Source organism: Melospiza georgiana, chromosome 6, assembly GCF_028018845.1.
Source record: "Melospiza georgiana isolate bMelGeo1 chromosome 6, bMelGeo1.pri, whole genome shotgun sequence".
Lineage (NCBI taxonomy): Eukaryota > Metazoa > Chordata > Aves > Passeriformes > Passerellidae > Melospiza > Melospiza georgiana.
In genome coordinates this window covers 61,187,800-61,209,182 of record NC_080435.1, presented here as the reverse complement: position 1 = coordinate 61,209,182, position 21,383 = coordinate 61,187,800, and the positions used below count along the sequence as shown (strand labels likewise).

Sequence of the window (21,383 nt, the reverse complement as noted above, 5' to 3'; positions counted from 1 at the left end):
TGGGGAAGGGAGGGCTGCTCATACAATCCCAAATCAATACAAATTGGAGCCTGTCCAACAGAAACAGCAAGATGAGAAAACAGTTTGAGGAGAAGATCACCCCACTCTCCTTTCCAAAGGTCATGTAAAAGTTGTTTCACTTTAAGCAGTGACACCTTGCAGTAAAGGCAAGCTGGGGTGACATTGCTGCAATCATTTCCTCTGGAGCAGAGTGAGGGATGATTTCCATAAAACCAACAGCTGCCAAACTAAATAATATTTTCCGGTGTTATCTGCTGGAAAGCTTTATACACAATTAATGGAGTGTCACAATGAGAGATGAGCAGAAACTTTATTTCCCTCACCAAAATACAGGAAAAGCTGTAGCAAATGAGCTGTCTTTAGGAAATCGGCTGTTGCAAAGATAAAGTTGATGTTTCAACATAAAATCACTCATCTCATCCACAAACTACTCCCAGTAAAAGTGCTGTGGCGTCATTATGACCTATGAAACTTTGATGTGAAACCCAGAAAACAGATTTTAAAATAAATTTTAGTGAAGATAAGCCCTGAAAAACCTGTTCTGGTGGAAGGTGTCCCTACCTGTGGCAGGGGGTTGGAACAAGATGAGGTTTGAGGACTCCCAACCCAAACCAGTCTGTGATTCTGTGACTCAGATTAATAAGAAGGTGAGAGAACACAAGGCCAGGAGAGTGGGTGCTCAGAGCTGCTCTGAGCCATTCCCAGCTCTGTCCCAGGAGCCTTCCCATTGCCTTGCAAGGACAGGCAAGACCACTGGGCAGTGAGAACACCAGGAAGGGCTGAGCCTGTTGTGGTTTCCTTGCAGCTCAGGGTGCTGTACAGGATGGGTTAGGAAGAGAGGCCCTGGCAGTGCATCACAGCCACCTTCCAACCATTCCTCAGGAGCCAGAAACAATTTCTGCAGTCCCTCTGCAATAACAGCTTTCTTCACATCACTTGATGCTTCTTTAGCCTTATTTATTTGCAAATTGTTTATTTCTTATTTGGAATACCCTTGAGCTGCACAGGCACATTTATTCCCACAGACCTTGCACTGGACTGTGCTGGAAACTCCCTGGTGCAGGCTTTTCCAAAGCCAAAGGCAGTTTGTCTCACAAGAGCTGTGGGAGGTAGAGAAACAGGATGTGTGCAGAGATGCTGTCATACCTTGGGGCTGAGGAATGCAGGTTTTCCACTGCAGTTTGATCCGTTCAAGGTAGATATTTCTGTATTTGATGATTTCTTGTACATGAAAATGTTGTGCAACAGGGATGTGCAGTCTCAGAAGTAAAAAGGTGTGTCAGCCACATACTTGCATTTGCAATTAATCCTGGTTCTGCCTGGAGGAATGCAGTGTTTTATTCCCTCGGGTGCTGGCATACCATTCAACTGCAATTATCCTGTCAGGAAAAGAGGAAGGCAGCTGTAATCTTGCACAACAAAGATTTCTGCACTGAAGGATTTCTTTATCAAAGATTTTATTTATTTTTTTTTAAGATAACACAGAAGGAAATGAAAAGTAAATTCTGTAGAAAATGGTCTAATCAATTCTCATTTCACTCCAATTGGTATCCAATTGGTATCTCAAATCAAACAATGACTGAGTATCTTCTCTGATTAAACTTTGAAAACAATGCCAGGAAGCCACAGAGGAGCTCTGGAGATGGCCCACAGCTCTTAATGCACCTTCCCGTTAGTCTGGACACACTGACTTTAATCCTGATTGGAATCCCCAGGGAAAATGTCAGTGTCTGTTCCCTTCATCTTAAATCCCTCTCGAGTACTTGTCCTTATTGGAAAACAGCCGTATAATCAGTCATAATTCAGTGTGTAACACGCTGTTCATGAGGAAGATTTTGGCAGAGAACTGAGAGGAAAGATTATGGAGCAATTTCTCTGAATTATGCACAGGTTAACCACATCCTTCAACACTAAAAATTGTCATTTCAGTTATAGATATCAAGGAGAAATCTAATACTATTGAACTTGGTAATAAAAATCCCACTGAGTTTAATAGATTTGACTCACTGGGTTTTCAGGAGAGGAAAAACTGAGTATATATCTACAATTTAAGGGGGTCATAAAAAGTGGGGGGGGGACTTTTTATACAGGCATGGAGTGACAGGACAAGGAGAAACAGCTTCCAATTGTTAGAGGGCAGGGTTGGATGGGATATTGGGAAGAAATTCTTCCCTGTGAGGGTGGTGAGGCCCTGGCACAGAGCAGCTGGGGCTGCCCCTGGATCCCTGGAAGTGTTCCAGGCCAGGCTGGACAGGGCTTGGAGCAGCCTGGGATGGTGGAAGGTGTTGGAATGATAGTGGAAGGGGATGGAATGAGGTGAGCTTTAAGGTGCCTCCCAACGCAAACCATCCTGTGATGCTGTGAATTTAGCAGAGACTCTCTGAGTATCTAACAAAGTCCAGCCAAGGTCACCTTCCTGCACCCCTGTAAATCCACATCAGGAGCAGCCAGAGCACAGAACTCCTCACCCACTTTCCCTCTTTATCCACTAGCAGACATTGGTTCAGTCTGTCACCAGCAGGGTAAACAGATCCCTGCACTTGCAAGTGCCCCAACTCCCCTTCCTCACTGGCAAACATCCTTTCCTATTGCACTAATTAACTCACCTCCAGAATCCCTGCTTGGGCTCTCCCATTCAGTAGAGCTCAAATAAACAAATTAACATGATAAATTCCATTGCACATGAAAGCCAGTCTCAAGAGAAACAATCACATTGAAAACCCAATTTCAGACACGGGTGCTGCCAGGCATCTCACCAGGACTCATTACAGAATCCACCCGTGGCCTCAATCCCTCCAACATTCACGGTCAGATGGCAACAGTTTCCATTTAATACGCTAAATACTGAACACTCAACCTGTCCTCATAAATAACAGGGCTTGTTTTTCTCATGCTGGGTAGAGCTCCTGTTAATGGCTTTCCACACAGTTCTGAGCATAACAGTGTGTGGACAGGAAAAGAGACCAAGAGTTGTATTAAAAAAAATAATTATAATGCAAATCAGGATTTGGCTGCTCATCAACAACAGAGGGGATTTTCCAAAACATTCTGCATTAGCCTAGCTGTAGCAGTCGTGGCTCCAAAAATGTCATCCTTAGTCCTTAGCTCTTAGAATCCCAGAATGGCTTGGGTTGGAAGGAACCTTAAAATCATCCAGTTCCACCCCCATGCCATGGGCAGGGACACCCTCTACTAGACCAGGGTGCTCCAAGTCCCATCCAGCCTGGCGTGGGACACTTCCAGGGATTAACATCCAAAAGGAGGCGAGATACACACAACTTCAGCTTTGTCTCAGAAAAAAATAAGCTGTGGAGGGCTCTGACTTTGGTCTTCCTGTTCTCCCACACACATCCCTTGTGGCGCTGAGTATGGCATCTTCAGGCCCAATGTGTATTTATACACTTAAATCACACTAAATAGGATTTCAAAAGCCTCCATCCACATCTAAATTCCTTCACAAATCTTGCTTTTGATCTCTCCAGCTACATCCGTATTATCAAATCAGCTCAAAGCTGTACCAGTGCTAGAAATCCACCCCACTGGTTGTTCTGGATATTTAAAGTCCAGCTCTGCCCTGGCTGTGGCTCCCACCAGTAACCTCAGGCACGGGAGCTGGGTGGAGTGGCTGACTCACACTCCACATCCACAGCCCCTGTGCATGAGGGCACACAGCCAGTGCCTCCAAGGTTTTAGGACCAAACCACAGGAATGAGGCAGCAGCAGTAAAGATGCTGAAGTTCTCTGTAGATGAGAACAGCTTTGTTCACCTCCCAGACAGGGAACTGGCTTGCATTAAACTGTACTTACAGACCTTGGAATGGGGCCATCCAAGGGAAGAAGGGCTCCTGAGTGGATGCTTCTATTTTTTTGTTCTCCCAGTAATACAGCTATACGATTTGTTTTGTACTCCTGAAGCAAACAATTGCACATTCACAGTTGGAGGTAGGGTATAAATATTGTCTCTGGCTGATCCCTTGATCCTGTCGTCCTCGCTGAATTAATCACACTCGCAGATCAATCCAGGATTTGTTGCTGGCAGAGCAGATGGCCAGGCAGTCTGCAGTTGTGAGCAAGGCAGGCACGTTCTCCTTCCAATTATCCAGCAGCATTTTCCAACAGTGGATATTTAAAATTAGACATTATTTTGAACAAATGTTAGATCTCTCTTGTTCCTTCTTCAGCTCCATAGGGACAGTGACCCCTGATTTCTGCTCTGCTTCCATGCTTTAAGACTCAGCAGAAGTACAGGATGGCTGGTGCCCCTTTCCCTTTCAACTGAATGTTTTCTGCCCCATTTTCTTCTGCTGTCTTCCCATTTTCCACAGAAATGAGGTGACAACACCAGCTGCTGTTTAGCACAGGGATTTCAAGGGTGCATTGTATTAATTGCTGAGCCAAGGGCTCCAGGAGAGGGAAGAGAAGCTGCATTCATGGGGCTCATGGCACGGAACAGCAGGAACGGGGGTGACAGTGTGTGCCTTTCAAACAGCCTGGACAGGACTTCCCTGTCACAGGAGTAAATCTGCCGTGAAAGACAGACAGACGTGCTGTTCTCACAGTGTTTACGTCTGTTCTGCATTCAGAGCCCCTCTGGATGATAATTGCTGCTGTCTCCCCTCTGTCCCCTGCTGAGGAGCTGTGAGAGCTGTCAGGGGAGTTTCAGCCCAGCTCCATCAGTTCTGTAGGAGACACCTCACGTTGCTCCAGAGGTGAACAGGGTTAACCCAGAGCATGTCTGCAGTCCCTGAAGGAATGAAACACGACAGGACAGTCCAGAGGAGACGATCCCCCCATGCTGGGCACAATGGGCCACTCTGATTAACCACAACTATGGAAAGGCATCGACATCATCCCCTTGGCTCCATGGCCGGAGAAAGGACAGGGAGGTTACCCAGAGCACAGCGAGGCTGCACAGGGTGCTGCACACACACACTGCATCACACAGCCTCTTATCCACACAGGATCACAGCATCCAACAGCACCCAAAGGAACAGCACACATGGAAAACAGCCTGCAAGGCCTCAGAGGGGAACAGTGCCCAAGATTACACTGATGTGAAATTAGAATTATGGAATCTCAGAATGGTTTGGGTTGGAAGGGACCTTAAAGATCATCTGGTTCCAATCCCCCTGCCCTAGGCAGGGACACCTTCCACTATCCCAGGTTGCTCCAAGCCCTGTCCAGCCTGGCTTTAAACACTTCCAGGGATGGGACACCCACAGCTTCTCTGGATAATCTGTGCCACTGTCTCACCACCCTCACAGTCAAGAAGTTCTTCAGATATTCAATCTAAACCTACTCATTCAGTTTGAAGCCATTCCCCTGGTACTCCAGGCTGTTGTAAATATTCTCTCTCCATCTTTCTTGTAGGCTCCTTTCAGGTGCTGGAAGCCTCCTCTTCACCAGGTTGAACAATCCCAATTCTCTCAGTCTTTCCTCACAGCAGAGATGCTCTGTTCCTCTGATCAGCTTGGTGGCTTCCTGAGAGTCACTCCAACAGGTCCATGACGTGCCAGCACTGTCCTAACCACATTCAGACGATACTCACTTTAGTATTTCACCTTTTGCTGCTTCCCACAAAATGAAAATAGAAAACTTGAGGTATGCAATTGCTTAGCCTTATGTTCAACCTTTCAATATAGAAACCAGATACAAATGTGTATTAATTTGAAAAGTTAAAAGCTAAAGCCAGGGGTCCTTGTACTGCAGAACTGTATTTATTAAAACAATGCTGGAATTTACATTTCCAATGCCTTGAACACAGCACAAACCAAGTCAGTGCCACTCCCATACTCTGCAGCCCAGAGAGAGGATGCCAATTCCCCAGAGGCTGATCCCAGATACATATTTTGAGAACTACAACTCCTTTTCCCTGCTGTGCTGTAGGAACCTACACGCCTGCATGTCTGGCAGTTCAGGGCTGCTCTTCAAGAACACCAGGGCTGCCTCTCAGATCCCAGAAAAACTCTCTCTTCCCCAGCAGTTTTCATTTAAACTGTGTTCCCAGAGCAGCCTCAAGGCCAGCTCAGCACACAGGACCAATTCCCTGGGCTGAGTTTCCTTCTGGAGGAGGTGGGAACAAATGACATCATCTCCACAGCTCTGCCTTTGCTGGCAGAGAGAAGCAGTTACCTACCCTAAGGGAAGCCCTGCAGAGGATGGAACCAAACTGGAGTTACACACATAGAGCCAAATCCAACACCTCCAGCATTTATAAGTCCCTCTGTGCAGGCTTTCCCACAGGAGGCTGAGCTTAATTTCTTTAGACCTTGTAGTACATCACCAAAACTGCAGCTGACACAACTGTGCCAACCAACAAGTGCAGGGGATGACCCACCTGCCACATCTTCAGTTTTGTTCCACAGGGTGAGGCCCACCTTGAATCCTCAGCCCTGCCATACAGGAGTGCAGCTGAACAAATTCCAGCCACTCTTACACCCAGAGCACCTCCTGTCCTTCCCACAGCCCCAGCAGCCCTCCCTCCATGCCAGTTCTGCCTCAGTGGCACCGTCAGAGCCTCACTGCCTGTGCTTGGCTTCCCACCCTCACCTGCACCTGAACAGGAAACTGCAGGAACTTCGCTGTGAGGAGCCTGGGAGAGCCAGCTCGTGTTCCAGTCAATGAAGAGCAGGCACAGGCACACTCACACACTGTCACACACAGACAGCAACTGCCCCAGCTTCCATCCCTTGCAGTTGGCTGGGACAGGGCCTGGAGCAGCCTGGGATAGTGGAAGGTGTCCCTGCCATGGCAGGGGTGGAACTGGGTGGGATTTAAGGTCCCTTCCAACCCAAACCATCCTGGGATTCTTCTTCCAGCTCTTCCAGAACAAATTCCATTTCTCCTCTTCTCTGTGTTATTCCCAGACACCCTGCCAAGCCACAGATCTCCTTAGCAAACTTCCAGCCCTGGAAGGGAAAGCACCCCTGTGGGATGCTCAGGTGCACTGCAGGCTGGTCCTGCTCTGCAGAGCTTTCCCATTTTGATCCCTACTCCCCCTTTGCTTTGACTTTAACCACCACTCAATTGACCTTTTCACCAGAACTATGAGAAGCCACTGACCTTTCCTGAATGGAGGCAGCTGCCCTTCACTTCACATCCCTGATCTGGCACTTCTCTTTACTCTGCTGTTGTTTTATGGCTGTATGTGGCAGTACCAATGAGCTATTGCCCATTTCCTAGTGCAGCACACTCAGTGACGAGCAGGGAATGCCACAGGACCCCACAGGTGACCTTCTCCTCCCATAGGAGAGCTATTTATTAATTTTTTTTTTCTCCTTTTCAGTAAAACCATTCTTCTCCCTTAGCAGCTTTTTCTTCCCCGAGCTTCTGGCAACAGATTTTGCCTTTCAGTGCCTGAGATGCCATCAGGAGCCAGATGTGCTGAAGCAGCTGTGCATTTTCTCCTTCACAGAGCTCTCTCACCTGGGAGCAAAGGGGTTTATTTCTGTCATGTCTAATCAGTGGCCTATTAATGCTGTTCCTTGGTGTTCACAGAAACAACCTATGGCAGGTACTGAAGCTGAATTCCTGGGTTATACTTGGCAGTTTTTTCAACAATAGAGGAATCAAAGTCTCAAAGATCACAACAGGATGAAACAGCAAGAATGCAGAAAATAAGGACTTAAATCAAATTAATGCAGTGGTCTCTTGGGCAGGAAAGAGATGAGCCAATGACTGTGGGAAGGTAAAAAACCCAAGTTCCTCTGTCTCCTTCAAGCTCTGGTTTCCTTGACAGCTCTGTTCAGGGGGCACCTGCACTCTGCATTGTATTGCACAGCTCCGGGTTCTGCCAGGAGCCTTGTGGGAGAGGTGGGGCAGGGAAGTTCCTGTGACATTCCAGGCTGACACTGAGCCCCACGCTGCCTTGCACCTCATCTGCAGGCAGTGGGAGGTCTGTGACACAAAGGTGCAAAGCAGCAGAGCACAGCAGTTCCCTGCAGGATTCCAGCAGCTCCTCTCCTCCCCATCACAGCAGATGGAAATGGAATTATTTTAGGTACAACAGCAAATGAGGGAGCAGTTGAGACTGAAGACACCTGAAAGTCCAACACAAACTCCAAGAAGCTGAGAAAAGGAAGAAGGTCATACCAAGCATCACCTGTCACACAGGGACCATTTTGCAATTAAAACAGGCCAACACAACTTCTTAATGAAATATTTTATTTAAACCAATACAAGCACCATGCTTAGCAAAAAAAAAAAAAAAAGATTTGGTTTAAAGTAAACATGCAATGTGAAGTAGCAGAGACTAAACAGCATATGGAAGTTGTACTGGTTACTGGTATTTTCATGGAACTGCCAAATTCCCAAATCTGGCCGTGAACCTCTCACACCTTTTAAGACAAGTCTGGACCACAGAACAAACACAAGAGTTTCACTGAGCCCCATCTCATGTCCCACTTCACAGTCACTACATGTATGTATAAAAACAACATTCATGGTGTTTATTTTTGGAATGCTCTGAAGTAAGGAATTGAATTCTCTTGCTTCTGCCTGTTTGAGTCAGACCCGTCAGCAATTTAACATTGTTTCTGGACCAGCTATTTTACAGTTAAAGATACAAAAATGGAATCCTGGTACAAATGCAGAGATGCTCCTTTGGAGAAGTGAAAAAGGTGTCAACACCTGCATTATTGCCTCCTTTAATAGATCAGAACAGTATTCATTATACTAGAAATACACTTAAACCATCAAATACCAGCATTTACAATTTTTTGTTAAAAATATTCAAAACACTACAAGTCTATTTCATGGGCTGACATGCAAACTCATGCTTAAATTCAGCTTACCATCAGTGAATAGGATTACAAGAGCTGTATCCCAGCCATCTAGTCAATATTTAAAGCAAACCTGATTAATTGTGGCAGAAGTCTCCCTTGGAGAGACCTTTAACTCCAGACCGAGGATTTTATGGCCAACTTACTAACTCCTGAAAAATAGGAGCTCCCAATGGAAAATGCTGACTCTCAGACCTTTAGCTACAAAGGCTCCCCTAGGCTAATTTATGCTGTCCTTTAGAGGTCTGAAAATTCAAGAGAAATGTGTGATTACAGATGGGCAATTCACCAGCAAAGCCCAGCAGGAACATACTGGCCTGAACATGGACTCATCTGCCTCCCACTGAGCCCAAGGGGGCAGCAGCACAGAACACACAGTTCTACAGATAAGGTGGGGAAAGATGTTATGAAAACAAGGATTATTTGTGCAGGAAAGACCTGGACATAATGATGTCTTTGTTTAATCAAGTGTTAGCACTACCTGCATCTCAAGAGCCCAGGACAATTAGCAGCAGCCAGTTGTGTCAAAACACTGCATGAAGAGCAAAGAGAACACAAACAAGGCTGGAACAGCAAACACCCTCTGCACACTCATCTTCCCAGAACCTGCAGCTGCTTCCACAGCTCAGCCAGGGAAGCAGGAGCAGCTGCCAGGCAGGGCTGGCTGAGGAGCAATACTGGTGGGCTGAGCAGCATCAACAGCACCTTCCAGGGGAAACTGGGCTTGAACACTCTCACAAGGATCTGTCTGCTCCCTGCAAGGCTGGAGGGGCAGCACCCAAGGCAGAAAGTGCTTAAGTGAGGCACGAGGACATGAGAAGTGGAAGAACTCAGCTGAAGATACAGCTGTAAGGAATAATGTTTTCTTGGCAGAAGGGGGAGCAATCCAGAGATGAAAGGTCAAATTTCACCATTTCATGCAGCAGCTCCTCCCTTCCCTCCTGATACAGGCCTCTTGTACAGTTATTTTTGTGCAGACCTGTGCAGGCAGCAGTTGGCTGCTGGCAGCCCACCAGTGTACAAAGTACAACAGACATGATTAATCCAGTTTTTCCCCACTGCAAATCAAGCTGAACATTCCAAGCAGCAGCTTCCCTCTCGTCCACACTGTACTTTGATATGCCTCACCTTTAGTACAATCCCAAAAAAACCTCAAAAGAGATTCTTGCTGTTCCCAGACTGATGCTTGGAATGACACTACCCTTTAAGCCAAAGTCTTATTTATACAATGTTTGTCACAAAAGACATGGTTTTTATTGATCTGCAGTACAGAATGATCAAGCAACAGTTTCATAATCAACATTTTTTCATCCAGGGAAATGAAATTGTTTTTCCAGTTCAGTATGTTAACACAGAAATTTAATTACAAGCATTTCATTCCTGCACCAAAGTATCGATTTAATTGGATAATTCCAACATGTATTTTGAAAAGCTCCTCTCAAGTCAGATTTATATACAAATAAATGAGCAGTAACATCAAACTAGGAAGAGATTTACCAACACTGAAGACCTTTGCAAATGAATTCCTTGTGATCTTGCAGGAGTTAGTGTTTTACCACTAACACAACCTAAGTTGACAAAACTAACCCCACTTTCAGCAAAGGTTTCACAGCATGAAATACTGGCCTCCAAAGTGAACACTGCATTCCTCCCAGCGAGCAGATTGGTTGGGGCAGCAGCATTTTAAGGTATGTTATCAACAGGAAGCTGCTCCTCCGCAGCCACTTGCTCAGAAGCACAACAAACACTCACGAGCAAGACAGGGAGAGACTGTGCCGTGAGTGCTCCTCCTTCCTGCCACAGCACGTGCTGAACGTGGCCCACACCACACAGCTACTCTATTCATATAAAACAGACCTGTAAAAAGACTGGTCATTTATAAAAGTTAAATACTATTTTCACATTAGATTTGCTGTTTCAAAGAGATGAACCGTTAAGTAGATGAAAATCAAATGATCATTTATGCAAAAGCTTCATCTGGAATGTAATTTTGACCAAAAAGCCTTTAAGAAAGTTAGAGGTTGTAATTAAAATACTCAAAAGCTACGTGTGGCCAACTTTTATAACAAAAAAGATACAAATCATTTATTATCATGAAAAGCTTTAACCTCCTGACTCCTACAAATGGAGCAGATGATTGGAATTTCAAAGAAAATGAGGTTGGCTTTTTGTTTTAACAGATGTCAACTGCAGCACGAGGCACTAGGAACAAATATTACTTGGATTCTTTAACAAAGTTTTTACCAAATTTGTAAGAAGTGGCAGTGTAAAATTCTCAAGTCCTTTTAAAGCTAACAAATGAAAGGCACACAGTATCACCAGGTGTTCAGATAACAGGAAATGAGCAGAGGTAAACTTCTCAACAGTGTCAGAACAGAGATGCAAGAAGAAATCTGGTGCAAGAGGAACCAGAGTTGTAGTTCAGCCCTTAGTTATCAGCTAGTTCCTGTGAGACTGTATTAGCATGAGAACTGGACAGTCAAAGCTTTGCCCTGAAATTTAGGAAGATTGACTCAGGCAACTGAGGAATTACTGGAATGACAAAAATTAGTTCCAAGAATTTGAGACAGTTCACATGGACTCGATGGAAAGATAAATGGATGGATTTGCAGTACAAGGATTTTGACTTTTTAGTACCAAACAAATGCTTCCAGGGAGCTTCCAACAAATGCTTCAAAATTGAGAAGACATTAAGTCAAAAATTACTCTGCTAAGTGAGAGTACATAAATTCTGCATATAAATGGCTAATGTGTGTCATAAGGATGCATTTGTAGCTCAGAAAAAGTTAGCGTCAGCTTCCAAATGATGTTTGTACACGGTTATAAATCCAGAACTGAACTATTTTAGTTACAGAAATATTAGTCACAGGAGTGCAAAAGGAGTCCCTGCAGAGGAGTATTCCCTTTTAGCAGGTACAAATAAGGAAACACCTGCAAAGATTTGTTACTTCAAGGAGACAGACCTGCTATTCTTTGCACAAACTCTGCACAAGAGAGATACTGCAGGAGACAGCTGTGAATACAGTGCATTGCTTGGATGGAAGTATTCATGTCTGGTTCCAGTATCACCAGGATGGTACAGAAACACTTAGAGGTTTTCCTTAGTGGAAAAAGCCCAGTTTCTCACGCAGCCATTCTTCAGTTAGGTCTTCTGTATTTCTGATTTCGAATACCTAAACAAAATGGCATTGCATCAGTTCCTGAGGGATGGGGCTGGAAGGGACAAGCACACAATGCAGCAGCACCTTTCCACACACATGGCTGAGCTGCAATAAAACACAACCAACCTGCAATTCTCAGGTGCTTTCTTGAAAGCATCAGATCAGAGGAAAATACACAACACTAAGTGGCAAAAACATCACTAACATAAACAAGAATCTTGTCATGCTATTTCTAGGTTTTACTCTTATCCCTTAGAATGTGAGAAAAGCACATGTACTACATTTTAAAATAACCCTGAAGTGGCCCCATCTCAGCATGCATTATCTCAGCAAGATGGTATTTTGAAGAATACAAATAATGTAATATCTGGATTGATTTAAGCCCAAAGTTCAGCAATTTTACTCAGTCCAACACACAGTTATTTTTTCTTTCAACTGAAATAAATTCATAGTAGCCAGTAGCATATTGTTTCAACTGTAAACTATCTCAAAATAGAAAACTTGGGGAAAAAACCCAACAAAATCCTAAAGCACAGAATGGTTTGGGTTGCAAAGGACCTTAAAGACCATCTAGTTCCAATCCCCTGCCATGCCAGGGACACCTTCCACTGTCCCAGGTTGCTACAAGCCCCATCCAATCTGGCCTTGGGCATTTCCAGGGATGGGGCAGCCACAGCATCTCTGGGCAAACCCCCAAAACAATCTAAAAGCTACTAACCCAAAGCTTTGTGAAATCTTTAATGAAGCCTTGAAGCAGAAAACAAGGTCCAATACACCAATATACACTTTAAATTCCATGTGGGCAAGTAACTGGTTAGGGTTTGGGGTTTGCTTTTAATAGCCTGAACAGAAACAATGTCAATTATGATTGATTACTGGAGTCCATGAGATGCCCAAAGACAAAAGTCAGGTAATTTTACAAATTCACAGGTCTTAAAAGTGAAGAAACCCCAAAAATCAGTGTTACAAGAACAGAACAGTTTAACAGGAACCAAGCTAATATGCAAGTCACTGGAGACTGAGAGAACTCAGCTGAGTCATGAGCAAAACTCACAGCAGGAGGAAGTCCCAGCAGGAGTTAAAATGAAACACAGCTCAGCAAGTGGCAAGAATAAAGCACATCTGAAGAGCAAGCAGGCAATCCCAACTGGAGACAGCCTGTGCTCTCTGCCTTCAGGAACCATGAATGAACCCAGCCCTGGACTTGCATTCAAAAGCCATTCAGGCTGAGTTTCTCCCATGTCAGAAGTGATAGGAACTCCAACTCTAACTGAGCTACTTCCCAGGCTTTCACCTTCTTCTCACCATCCCTTCTTCTTTCTTACTAAAAACTGTCTACCTCCTTTCTATCAGTTATCAGGCCTCCAAGATACAGTCTCAACAGATCTAAAAAAAGATTTCTTGGGGCTGTGCTGATTGTTTCTGCCATCTTCTGCTGCCTTCCTACTGACTCCTGTTAACCTGAGGTCTAATTTAGAACAGAGGGGTCTTCTCTTACAAGGTACAGCTGGAAGAGGCAAAAGCTGGACAGAGCTTGGAGCAGCCTGGGCTGGTGGGAGGTGTTGGAACAAATGAACATTAAGGTCCCTTCCAACTCAAGCCATTCTGTGATCCATAGTTCTCTTAACATTTTTACTGGGATGTTGAAGGACTCAGCAGGATAAGGAATGAAGGCAACAGTGCTGTGGGAAGTGCTGAAGTCATTTCACATGGTATGCAAAACCTGCAGCAGCTACTGACTCTATTAAGCTTTACTGCTTGAGGCAAAAAGGAGTCTAGGTGCCATTGAGGCAAAGATTTCAAAGAAAATTTTTCATTTCTCCAAAATGAAAAATAGGTGACATTTCTTAGATTCTAAAATATACACACAGCCAGACCTAGTGAAGGCAGTGATTTCTTCTGGTGTCAGTACTGGGAGAACCCAGCACAGGAAGAAATTGTTCATCCCTTGGCACATGTTACTTACCCTGCAGGCTGTTCTGCAAGCATGCAGCCCCAGGAACCAGCTAAACTGATTCACACCACACTGAGGCTTCAGTCTATTCTTCCCATCAGTAAATTCCTCCCCCACAGCAAAGATGTCCATCCTACTGAGGGATATTTTTGTTTTACAGAACACTGTTCCTCCTGGTGTTTTAAGGTACAGAAATCTCCATACATACTCCTCCTTCAGCTTTCCTAAACCAAACTCTGTTCACTGTAATCACAAACTCTCACAAAATCCTTCTTGCCACTGCTTCAAGCAAGACACAAAACAACAACCTGCAGTGAAGGGGGAGTTATTTCAAAAGCCAGTTATACCTTAGTGAGTTCAGCTGTCTGTACAAGCTTATTCTTGCTTCCAGCATACATCATCTGCTGCTCAGGCTTACATCCTGAAGTTATAAGGAAAAAAAAATATTTTTAAAAGTTATTTTCACTGCAACAATTCAAAAATAAGTTGGGGCTTTTTTAAGAATTCTAATCTGCAAGCTAAAGATATTCAAAGGAAGAGTGTCAGGTAGCTACAGAAGAATATGCTCAGTAGTTGCTAAACTCTTTTATATACCTAGTTACTCTAGCTCTGAGAAATGAAGGGTAGAACAATGCAATCAGTTTATCTTCTTCCAGGGGATAACAAGGATAATCCAGTAATACCAGCAAGATACATTGCTACAGTTCAGAACACAGATGGAAGCCCAGGAGCAATTCAGCTCTGGAAGCCCAAACCAAGACCCAGGTTATTTGGCTCCTGTTAAAATGACACAGTGCCCTGTGCAGGTGAGTTGATGGTGAGGGTTGCTGTGACACAAGCAGAGGATGCTCTGAACTGCTCTCTACAAACCTGGGATGATCCAGGATTAGTCTGTTTCCCCTGGAACAGTCTGTTTCAGCACTTTCACATGCTCAGATCTGAGACAGGGAGCCCTCTCTTGCTCCTTTTCCCCCACAGCAGTGACAGCCCTTTAGACTGTCCCCTCACACCATCCTCTACTGCTGCCCATTACGCTCAGGCCCCTCAAAAACTCCTCTCAAATCCCATCCTAACCCTCCTAAAGTCCTGTTCCTTTCATGGGTAGAATGAAAGGAATAGGATTCTAAGATCCACAGAAAGAAATGGGCTCTCATGTCCTAGTGAGATGAGAGGCATTTCCTCCCTCCCAGTCACTTATGTCTGAGTAGCAAGAGGGAGCAGAGCAGAATCACTCAGGAACAGAGGCAGTGTCCTGCAGCCCTCTCTGTGCTCCCTTCCTGAGCCTTACAGGGTCATGCTTTGAGGACTCCCCAAGATCTGAGGAGTGAACAGGTTAAATGAGGTTAAACCTCCATGAGGGGAGGCAGAGTGCTCCAGCCCTGCCCCTGAGAGGTTGCTGAGCACACTGAGAACAGGCACTTTCAGGCAGACACACCTTCTGGCAGCTAAGCAGGAAACCAACGCTCCAGCTCAGCCTTCAGAAGTGGGAAAGAGAGAATCTCTTCTCTCAGACATCTGAAGTGCCCTAAATGTGAACCTCAAAGGCAGGAAAACTTCCTTGAGAGCACCAAGTACTAAGTTTTATCTTCCCTAGAAGAGAATATTCCCAAATTTACAACACACAGTAGCTACAGAGTTCACTCACCAACTGGGCTGGAGAAGATAAAGCACAATGGATAGGAAACTCTTCCATCTTCATGCTGGTACTTGTAGCTATACACAATAAATGTTTTTTCTGAGGTTAAAGAAACTAAGAAATCAATTATTTTATAGGATATAATGCTCAGTTATCAGAGCTTGATGCAGGCAGAAGTCAGTGTTGCATTAAAGATGATGTTTTAATTTGGTAATAATAACCTCACTGTTTTGTTTTCACTTCCACATCTGACTTTCAGAACTGGCCCTGCCTCAGTGTGAGGGCTGTCTCTGTAGTAATGTTTCACATCAGAGCTAAAAATCACCCTCTCATCACAAATATTCCTCTGCCAGCTTTGTAAAAAGACTTCCCACACCCACCAGTGTGGTTTTGGCTTTTAATGAAAGCCAAATTCTTTCTTTGCTGACCAAGAACTTCGTTGTTTCAGGTGTTCTGCTCAATTTGAACTGCAGTTTTAGCCAGGACTTCTGTTTTCAGCCTCCCACTGCACTGTAGGCATGAAAGGCAAGATTCAGAACAGCACAGGGAATGGTGCCAGCCAGCTCTTGAGGCTAATAGGGCAGGTATTTTCTTCACATGTAACTTAAGTACCCCTTCTATTTCACTAGTTAATTTACCTCACCCTCTTTTGTTCTTTTTCCAAAACAGGGATTCCTCCCTGGATCACATGGCCACAGCAATTCCAGAATCAGTAACTGCAGCAAAACAACAACAGCCACATCCTGAGAAAGCACCAAAACAGATCCAGAGTTACACAGGCAGAACTCTATATTTAGAAGTAGCCAGTGACTGGTACATTTTACTCACTTCTTTACATTACCAGCAACGTGGCTTTGCTTTACTTCCCCAAACATTATATAGTGTAAAAGGAAATAAAATGTCAGGAAAGGCTTAAATGAGTCATTGTTTCAGCAAGTGGTACAACAGTTCAGTGCAGCCTGAGAACTGATCCCTGGGTTATTTCCCAAATAAAGGATCAGCAAGATCACACTACAGCAATTACTGGCCTAAAAAGGTGAAGTCCAACACTTTGAACAGCTTCCAGGAGTGAGTAAGTCCAAATGGCAGCAGCATGGCAAGGATATCGAGGTTGTCTCTCAGGCAGCTCATCCTTTAGCTCATCAGGAGAAATACCCTGGTGACATTAAACACAAGCAATGTTTGAGCAAGTACCTCACACTGGAAGGTTAAAGCAGGGTAATGGACACAAACACCTGCAGGGCAGATGGTGATCTACAGGTGAACTGATAAGGACCTCCCAAATTACTACAGCAGTTTAGGAAGATTTGTGTGCCAACAGACTCCTATGACTAAACACAGAATTAATGTTAGTGTGAATAATCACCCCTATTTTAGGCATAATAAATTGAGCAAACATTTCTGGCATAGTTGGCTATGCTGGCAGTGACCATGCTTTGCCAACCCTAGTACTAAATAAGTAAGCACACACTATAAAGTAAGTTAAAATCAGCTACATAAATCAAAAGTTTGAAAATTTCAGTCCTTCCTCCTTCAGCACACAAAAAGGATTCCCCATTACATCTGAGTGTTACATTAACATCTACATCCTAGGGAACAAGAGCTCTGGTTAATGCTCCAAGCCCTGGGAAGGATTTAATTTTGCCCTATGGACCGTTAAGAAACACCACACACTGGGCTGACCTTATTATGCCACCCATCAAATTTAGAGTCTGCAGGGGATTAGCAATCCTGCTTCTAATTGATGGCAGACCAGCTCAGAGACAAATGTGCAGATCTACGTGGAAACACAGCAGAAATCTCTTCAAAAAGCCAGCAGGTGCCAAAGATGCTTTTTACATCGTTAAAACAGCTTTAAAATAACTTTGTTTTTTGTGCAATTAATTAGTCAACTCAATTGCTTCTGCATAGTTTCACTATTAATGGTGCTGTGCTTTACATGCAGAGTGACCATGCATTTAAATAAGCTCATGACCCAAATTAGATTAAGAGTTTGATAACAATTTGAAACTAAGGCAGTACCTTAGAGACAACAATACATTGCAGGCTGAAGATACTCTTATTTACAATTCATTTAACAAACCTCATGCTCCTCATCCAGCACCACCAACTGCTTATCCTTGTCGATTTTCACTATAAATCAAAATAAAACACAGATCAATGTTTTTTTCAATCAATTTACAAAATGGATGCATGAAGCTTTTCAGCACTCAGCAGTTCTAGTCCTTGTGATTCTGTTTTTCTTCTCCAGCGTATCCCATGACTTCCCAAAATCATTTTACAAACAGTGGTAGACTCTGAGCCATAATTAAATATAAATACTCTGCTAAGAGCAGATGGAGACTTGAATCCTAAGAACAGCACTATTTGATTGTTAAAATTACAGGCAGAATTGGAAGTGCTGCAGCTCAGAGAACAAACACCCCCCTGGCTCATGTTTACCTGATACAGCAGAAATCTCACACAGGGAAGAAAAGAGGGGAGAGGATTTTCTGACAATTTTTGTCAGGCACGTTTGGGACTTACTTATAATGGCAGCATTGTTGGTCTCTTTGCGAAATCGGAATTTTCTCAGTTTCTCCACCAGGTCTTCAGCAACATCACAAACCACCAGAGTTTCACTCTGCAAAAGGAAATGGCACAGGGGAGGGAGAGATAAATCCTTCCACAAAGTGAAACAGATAAAAAAAAATCCCTGTGTCACCCACATCTGTGCCTAAACACTGAAGAGGGCCTGCATGCAGCTTGTCCAAAGCTTCAGAGCATCACAAAAACCAGAAAAAACGTGGGTGAAAGGAAATTGTTTTGGTTTTTTTTAAACCACATTAACAGAACATTTTTCTGTTTTAATTTCCCTCTTCAAAGCCACACAGTTAACTAGGAGTATTTATTAACTACTCCTGAAGAGGGATTATTCTCAGAGCTCTTAGAAGTCAACTTTACACTTCAGAAGTAGAATTTATACTTCTGCACTTACAAACTGAATTTTAGACCTCATTTTCCGAGCCCTGAAATAAGGGAGTCCCTTAGAGCAACAGCAAATGGGATCAAGTAATTTAAGCACTTAACATAGTAAGAGCTACTATTGGTATTTAAGAACAACATTGTCCTTGTTTATTTTTACCCACAAAAATATGGAGATTCACACACACAGAAAGAGTTTCAGACATTTTAACCCAAAACCATGCAGCCATTTCCCCCTGTGCACACCAAGCCCTCAGAGATGCTCAAGTCACATATTAGTCATCCCACTGAAGATGAGGAAGGAAATTATTGTTTCACAAGCAGCCATGCAGGTTATCTTCCCTTACACAAGCAATTTCTGAACTGCACCAAGCCAACCACTGCCATTTCCTGAGCAACATTTTATACACACAACATTTTATACACACAACATTTTATACACACAACCTCCATCTCCAAGGGCTTCATGCCAGCTTGATAAAGAAGTTACTTAAAATCTGCAGCTTGAACTGTATTTATGAACTCCCAAGGCATCAAGAACTTTGTACCAAAGTAACTGTATTTCAAGGTTTCCTTAAAAAAAAAATCCTCAGATAAAAAATTGTGCAAGATTACCAATCAAAAGCTCTAATAAAGAGCTCTTGCATTGAGATAAATCACAGAATGTCATTATTTAAGCCCCCAGTTTTGTCTCCTCACGTTCAACATTGTGAGATTTCCCCCCAAAAGCAGATGGGTGGCTCTGCTTCCGCACTTCCCATACCCCACGTTTGTTGTTGCTTGCTCCTAAAAAGATTTCCACCTTGATCAAATTCTGGCACAAAGTTTCATCCCTGTGCTTCCTCTGGACAGCTGGAGAGGAAATCAGGCTCTGCTGTGACAGCAGAGCTCAGGCACTGCCTGTACAGTGCCCCTGATTTTGCTTGTTTCCCATAAATATCAAAGATCACCCTTGGCTCCCTCTGATCAGTCCCTCAACCCAAACAGGCTGAAGTCGATGATCTAAAAGGTATTTTCAAACCTAAGTCATTCTGGATTTTCTGAAACATCCCTACTGTCCACTCTCACTCATTGAGGGAAAAAACCCTAAAAAATACTTTAAAACACAAGAGAATTCAGGGCCACATTCCATAGCTGAACTTGTATTTCATATAAAATGTCACTTACACCCACTCTCACTCACCCAGGAGGTCTCAACTAAAAAACCCAGCAGGACTCAGGGCTGCATTTCAAAGCTGAGGTTCTATTTTATATAAAATGCTCTTTTGTGAAGGAAGCTTTTCTCCCCGTCCCCTGGGCTCACCAGCTTCTCCCAGCAGACAAGCCATGCTCCTGCTCACACCTGTGCAGCCACACAAACACAAATCCCTGAAGGAAAACACTCGGTAACATCAGAGTCAGACTGTTTATCGGGGCTAAGCCGGCTCGCCAACGCTTGGCTTAACAAAAACTGAGCAAAGGCAGGGCAGGATTGCTGCACAGACAGGGACACACCTGCCAGCACCACCGAGGGGGGGCAGCTGCTGCTCCCCGCACCCTCCTGAGCAGATCCCCCTCAGGACACCCCTCCGCTCACCCTCACACTGACAAATAAACGTGAATCTCCTAAAGAGCCTCCAGCACGGCTCTCGCCAGAGAGACACACAGCAAAACAGCCCAAGATTTGATCAAATTTGCTCTGCAACTGCTCCTTCCACAGGAGGGTTCAGCTCCCCAAACCTTTACTAAAACCAGCATGCATGTCTCTTCCTTTCTCCACAACCATTACTTTACCCATTAACCAATATTAATGCAAAGTACCCCACAGCATTCATCCACTAGTCCTTGTTTCCCTTGGTCTGTTCCAACCAGCAATCACAGCTCAAGTTCAAATTCACCACTCGGGTGAATGACTTCAATGAGCAACAATCAGACGCTCTTCAGTGAATTAGCTCGAAACATTACAAGACAACCAACAACCAGGTGCGATCAAGCCATCAGTCGTTTCACAGACACATAATCAGTTCCTCAGAGGTCAGATCACGCGTTTTCCTGTTGATTATTCTATCATTTCCCTATCGAATCTTTCTGAATCAGCCAACTATGCAGCTTTCAGCGGGGTGAGCCCCCTCCCGGCCGGACCCCCCCCCGCTCCCCTCCCCTCACGATCCCGCCGGGTCCCCCCTGAGGGAGCGGCGCGCGCTCCCCCCTCACCATCTTGGCGCGCGCACCAACCGCAGCCGCTCGCGCGCCGCCGCCGCCTCCTCCTCACTGGGTTGCGCCCCCTCCCTCACCGCGCCTGCGCGGCGCAAGCCACGCCCCCTCCATCGCCCTCCAACCAACCAACTGCTCTCCCGCGGGATGGGCGGGGCCATGTCACGCGTCTACGGGCAGCGGGGAGGTTCAAGGCCGCCGAGGGCGGGAAAAGGCAGGGTCACGTGATGGCGCAGCGCCACGCCTCTCTCGTTTGCATTGCATGCCAGGCCACGCCCCCTCACTGTTGCCATGGCAACTCGCGGGCTCGCCCTCAGGCGCCATTTCGCTGAGGGGATCTGAGGGAAGCGGGGCGGCGCGGGGTGAGCTCCGCTTTATAGCTCATAATGTGCCTTAAAAAGGGCAAGGACTGAAGGTTTGAACCATGGAATTGAAGCATGACATGAATCAGAAGTTGTTGTGCTTGCTGTGCTTGTGTGTAGAAGTGGAGTTTAATTCTGGAAGTCATGCAGGGTCTCCAGCACACGAGGCACAAACAGGAGCGGCCAGAGCCGGGCACACGCTCTTTGTCCATAGTGGAGCCTTGATGTGAAGCTCTCCTGATGCTGGAGTGAATATTTGGCCTTTTCCATGCCGCTCACAATTTTAGATGCTGTTAGAGCAGAGAAAAATGC

The 21,383-nt window shown here is 44.8% G+C and overlaps 1 protein-coding gene across 1 annotated transcript; it reads right to left on the bottom strand.

Annotated features, from left to right (window-relative positions):
* Window positions 1-10,032: 10,032 nt before the first annotated feature.
* GMFB (glia maturation factor beta) lies at window positions 10,033-20,785 on the bottom strand. Its single transcript, XM_058026809.1, has 7 exons — window positions 20,710-20,785; window positions 18,079-18,175; window positions 17,636-17,685; window positions 16,659-16,708; window positions 15,562-15,644; window positions 14,264-14,337; window positions 10,033-11,974 (listed from the first exon to the last, which is right to left on the bottom strand). The coding sequence occupies exons 1-7, from the start codon at window positions 20,710-20,712 to the stop codon at window positions 11,903-11,905; spliced, it is 429 nt and encodes a 142-aa protein (XP_057882792.1). The 5' UTR covers window positions 20,713-20,785; the 3' UTR covers window positions 10,033-11,902.
* Between the last annotated feature and the right edge of the window lie 598 nt (window positions 20,786-21,383).